General features: G+C 46.0%; 1 protein-coding gene across 1 annotated transcript; it reads right to left on the bottom strand.

Annotated features, from left to right (window-relative positions):
* Positions 1-5,139: 5,139 nt before the first annotated feature.
* LOC121858151 lies at positions 5,140-5,722 on the bottom strand (the record flags this gene model as incomplete). The annotated part of the gene is made up of 2 exons (XM_042354375.1): positions 5,530-5,722; positions 5,140-5,416 (listed from the first exon to the last, which is right to left on the bottom strand). Coding segments are annotated over exons 1-2 (470 nt in total), but the record flags the coding sequence as incomplete, so codon positions are not given.
* Between the last annotated feature and the right edge of the window lie 568 nt (positions 5,723-6,290).

Consider the following 6,290-nt stretch of genomic DNA (forward strand, 5'->3'; position numbering starts at 1 on the left):
ACAACCCTACCTGTCCACCCCGTCACCGTCACCTAACACAACCATCTACCTGTCCCACCCCCCATCACCCTACACAACCATCTACCTGTCCTCACCCTGCACCCACAACACAACCATCTCTCCTCACTCCGTCAATCACCCCAACACAACCATCTACTGTCTCCGTCACCCACCCCCTCTCCCCGTCACCGTCACCAACACAACCATCTCTCTGTCTCACCCGTCACCGTCACCCTAACACAACCATCTACCTGTCACCCCGTCACCGTCCTAACCACCCCCCGTCACCGTCACCCAACACAACCATCTACCTTCCCCTCCGTCACCCAACACAACCATCTCCTGTCCCACCCGTCACCGTCACCTAACACAACCATCTACCTGTCTCACCTCGTCACCAACACCCCCGTCACCGTCACCTAACACAACCATCTCCCCCAACCATCTACCTGTCTCCACCCGTCACCTCACCACACAACCATCCACCTGTCTCACTCCGTCACCCCCTACCCAACCATCTACCTGTCTCACCCCGTCACCGTCACCTAACACAACCATCTACCTGTCTCCCCGTCTCCCCGTCACGTCACCTAACACAACCATCTACCTGTCTCCTCCGTCACCGTCACTTACAACCATCCTGTCTACTCCGTACCGTCACCCTAACACAACCATCTACCTGTCTCCTCCGTCACCGTCACCCTAACACAACCATCTACCTGTCTCACTCCGTCACCGTCACCTAACACAACCATCTACCTGTCTCACCCCGTCACGTCACCCCTAACAACCATCTACCTGTCTCACTCCCGTCTGCATCCTAACACAACCATCTACCTGTCTCATCCGTCACCGTCACCCTGCACAACCATCTACCTGTCTCACCCGTCACCGTCACCTAACACAACCATCTACCTGTCTCCACCCCGTCACCGTCACCTAACACAACCATCTACCTGTCTCACCCGTCACCGTCACCGTCACAACCATCTACCTGTCTCACCCCGTCACGTCACCCTAACACAACCATCTACCTGTCTCACCCCGTCACCGTCACCTAACACAACCATCTACCTGTCTCACCTCGTCACCGTCACCTAACACAACCATCTACCTGTCCCGTCACCCCCCAACATCTACCTGTCTCACCCCGTCACCGTCACCTAACACAACCATCTACCTGTCTCCCCGTCACCGTCACCTAACACAACCATCTACCTGTCTCCTCCGTCACCGTCACCTAACACAACCATCTACCTGTCTCATCCCGTCACCGTCACCTAAAACAATCTGCCACCTGTCTCTTACGTCACCGTCACCTTACAAACCATCTACCTGTCTCACGTCACCATCACCCTAACACAACCATCTACCTGTCTCACCCCGTCACCGTCACCTAACACAACCATCTGTCTCACCCCCGTCACCGTCACCTAACACAACCATCTACCTGTCTCACCCCGTCACCGTCACCTAACAACCATCTACCTGTCTCCTTCCGTCACCGTCACCTCTAACCATCTACCTGTCTCACCCGTCACCGTCACCTAACACAACCATCTACCTGTCTCCTTCCGTCACCGTCACCTAACACAACCATCTACCTATCTCTCCACCCCGTCACCCCTAACACAACCATCTACCTGTCTCACCCCGTCACCGTCACCTAACACATCTACCTGTCTCACCCGTCACCGTCACCTAACAACCATCTACCTGTCTCACCCCGTCACCGTCACCAACACAACCATCTACCTGTCTCACCCCGTCACCGTCATGTACACGTGTTTGGGCCTCCCAGATGATTCCTGACACACACACACCAATGACGTCGTGGTTAATAAACTTAGTGATTGGTTGTTAGATCTATGAAGTAATATTAAATACTTTAATAGGTCTGAACTAGATTCATTATACTTTATGATGTAACAACAAGGCTAACTTGTGATTGGTTGAAACAAGTAAATGAATAATGTAATTAACTAAGAACATATTTATGACGTAATAACCAAGGTTCTACGTAATTGGCTAAGCAGGATACATGACATAATAACTGGGTACACAGTGATTGGATGAGGCAAAAATATCTATGACGTAATAACTGGAGGCACAGTGATTGCATGGGGCGAAGATACATGACGTAATAACTGAAGGCGTGATTGGATGAGGCAATGATATCTATGATGCAATAACTGGGTACATAGTGATTGGATGAGGCAGAGCTATCTATGACGTAATAACTGGAGCCCTGGCGATTGGATGATGCAGAAATATCTACGACGTAATAACTGAGGGCACACAGTGATTGGATGAACCAGAGATATCTATGACGTAATATCTGAAGGCACACAATGATTGGACAGAGCAAAGATATCAATGACGTAACAGGTGAAAGCGACACTGTGATTGGCTGAGAGTGAAGCCACTTGTGTCGGACAAACATTTCGACGGACGTGTTTGAACGTGTTGACAGAGTGACGTCACAAGGCCAATGATCTTATCGGGGCCGTGAGTGTTTACAATACTCTTATATGGGAGAGAGAGATTAGAAATATAAAGAGTACACACACACACACACACACGTCCGTAGCTGTCGCCTTCATTAACTATAACGTATTCGACCTTGTCGACCACAATTTAATTATCAACAAAGCTATCGACCTCGGTTTCGAGGAAGTCTTATACCATAGCTTAGACTTCCTCAGTAACCGACTCCAAGCCGTACGCTGCCGTGGGGATGTCTCCACCTTTCAGTCACTCACCTCTGGCGTCCCCAAGGTCCCAAGATGTGACCACTATGCTTCATATCCTTATCAATGATGACCTAAGAAACCTCTGCTCGCTGGAAATATATCGACGACTCCACCATTGGGATCAGCGTCAACAATTCTGCTCCCGACTATACCGCCATCCAGGATTTATTGAAGTCTCGAAAACTGGGCCTCCAACAACCACGTCGCCATCAACCATACCAAGACCATAGTTATGCACATCAACCTCTCCTCCGACATTGTCCCACCCCTTCCATTACTCTAGGTCCCAACACACTCCAGGTTGTAGATTCACAAGCTCCTCGGCGTCACCATAGACAACAAGTTAAATTGGAAACCGCACATCAGTGAAGTTGTCAAATGCTCCAATTTCCGTCTCACCTCCTCCGCCGACTCCAGTCCTCGGAGTTCCTGCCCCAGCTCCTCAGTGTTTACTCAACATTCATACTTCCCAAGCTCACCTATGCCTCCCCTACTGGTCTTCCTCTAAATGCCACCCAACATAAACACCTAGAAAATTAAAAGGGGCATACAAGATTATTCTCTCCCCTACTCCACATATCAAGAAGCGCTCACAACACTGACCCTCTCGACTCTCACTGACCATTACCACGACCTCATCTGCAAATTTGGTGAGAAGCTTCTGCACCATCCTCGACATCCTACCACCACCTGAGATCCCTCGCCCCGAGAATTGCTGTTCGACACCACAACCGCATCCAGCCCATAAGAACACGAACGGATCGCTATAAGAACAGCCCAGTCCCAACCATTGTAAAAATTATCAATAACTTGTAATTGTCATGGTTTTGCTATCGAAAGTGGTGTAAAGTGGATTAATTATATAAAGATTATAATATGTTGTGTTTCTTATTTTTTCTTACCGTAGAGTTCGATACCTTCACTGGTTGCACAGGAGATTATGGTGTATCGTCGAATTTCACTCCACCACTCGACATTCCATGATTTGATACTTGATAAAGGACGATTTAATGAATTCATTAATTCCAACATCCATCTAAGTTATTGGTTATACTTTGTCTAACCAATCAGTCGTACCTTATTAATAATAATATAAGATCTATCATACGGCAGATAATTGTCCACTTTTTATTTGTCAAGCTTCCATACAATGATTTACAATTTATGTGGGTATACGAGGCACTCACGTTCACGCTGTAATAAAATTAATCTTCTAAAGAAATTTTCAACTTGGGACACATGTAATTACTCTACTATGGGTATGACTTAACAGAGCCTTAATTCTTCAAGTGATACATTTACTGCCAGCCTGGATTGCTTTGTCAGCAACCAGGCTACAAATATTTCACAGGGGATAACAACAAGGTTAACACACTTAGTCTGGGGTGGCGGTGGAGACTCTGTGTGGTGTCCGCGCCCTTCAGGAGGAGGCAGGACGACGTCTTAACTAACCCATGGCCAAGGGATACTACTTAAAATGAGGGTTTTGGGGCGTGAGGCACTGAACATTACAACACTGTCCCACTGGCTCCCTAACGGGCCAATAACATACCACTAATGTAAAATATGTTAGCAGTTATGGCCAGGTGCCTTATCTCTACAGTAGTAAACAAACTTTGGAGTTGGTTGCGTGGGTAAGCCAAACGCAACCCATGACAGTAATCAACCAGTGTGTTCCTCCCCAGTAAATCCTACTTTTTGCACTGTCACTATATTTAAAATGTCCTTAGTATGACCTTCTCCCCTAGTTATTATATATCATATTTGTGTCACTTATGTTACTTGTATATTATTTGTAAATCAAGATACCCATTCCCCAATTATGTCTGTATATTTTCAACCAGCTGCTATGCTCTTTCAGTAAACCATTATTAATTATTATTATTAACACCTGTTTACCTCGTTACCGCCATTAAACACAAACCTCCACATACTCGAGCGCCAGCCATTTCGTTGAGCCCTTTCCATGGTTATGTTACCTCGTCACCCATCTCCCTTCTTATAGTTGGGATCCACATAGGCCTTGGTCTTCCTCTTCTTCTCGTTCCGTCCACTCTCCACTCGACTGCCTCTCTATACTCTATCCGGACGCACACGCAGAACTGTGCCAGCCACCTCCTTCTGTTCTTCATCAGCCATTCATTAATATTGGGAACATTTGTGACTTCTCTTATCGTCTCGATTCTAATACGATCACGCTATGTTATGTTCAAGATTCTTGTCAATGCCTTACTCTCAGATGTTCGGAATCTTCTGGATAAAGTGTCATTATCATACCAAGATTCACTTCCGTATACCAAAACGGGTCTTACCAGTGAAGTATATAATCTCAGTTTGGTATGGACTAGTCTATGTGACTTCCACACTTGGCCCAGTATACCCATACCTTGATGACCTCTTCTTATGCCGTCCTAAACTCATCTGCAAGTGATCCTGATTTTTGACGAGTGTCCCCAAATACTTGAAAACAGGAACTTCTCCCATAATTTGGTCCTGCACCTCAATGTTCCCTTCAAATTCTTGGTCTGCTTTCATAACCTCTGTTTTTCTAACATTAATCGTTACTCCAGCTCCTTTTCCCTTTTCCTCCAGTCTGCTAACAATAGTTTGCAAATTCTGAATGGATCTGCTCATCAGTACTACATCGTTTGCATAATCCAAGTCTGCGAGGTATTTATTGTTGCCCCATTTGATCCCTTCTCTCTTATCACCCACTGTCTCTTTTAAACGAAATCAACAAGTCCAGCAGCGAACAGCAATGAAGACAAAACATTACCCTGCAACACCCAACTCTCGACATTGAATTCTGGGAAAAGTTGGCCATCAACGCTCACACGACATATGCTGCCCTTATGAATTTCTTCTATCAAACGAATGTATTTTCCTGGCATTCCATAGTTCCGTAAGATTCTCCACATAGTTGGTCTATGGACACTATCGAAGGCTTTCTCAAAATCGACAAATGCCATTATCAATAGTTTTCTGAATTCCACACTCTGTTGTATTATGTGATGTACTACGAATATATAATCACTGCAGCTTCTTGATTTTCTGAAGACCTACCTGATCATCTCTTAGCTTTTGGTCTAAATGTTCTTGATTCCTGTTCAGTATGACCAGACGACTTTTGATACAATTCCTGTTAATATTATCCTCTCCAGTTTCACCACAGACAGACTCACGCATAGACAGAATATACACACACACACACACACACACACACACACACACACACACACACACACACAACACACCAACGGCAACAAATTGACAATCAACTGCAGGACAGAGTTTAATTATTTATAAACCGTCAAGTGTAAAGTTAACTGCTGAGGTGAGGATGATACTGTGTCTGTCTGTCTGTCTGTCTGTCTGTCCCTCACTGTGTCTGTCTGTCTGTCTCCCTGTGTCTGTCTGTCTGTCCCTCACTGTGTCTATCTGTCTGTCCTTCACTGTGTCTGTCTGTCTGTCCTTCACTGTGTCTGTCTGTCCTTCACTGTGTCTGTCTGTCTGTCCTTCTGTGTCTGTCTGTCTGTC

Source organism: Homarus americanus, unplaced genomic scaffold (genome assembly GCF_018991925.1).
Source record: "Homarus americanus isolate GMGI-L3 unplaced genomic scaffold, GMGI_Hamer_2.0 scaffold17210, whole genome shotgun sequence".
NCBI classification, from domain to species: domain Eukaryota; kingdom Metazoa; phylum Arthropoda; class Malacostraca; order Decapoda; family Nephropidae; genus Homarus; species Homarus americanus.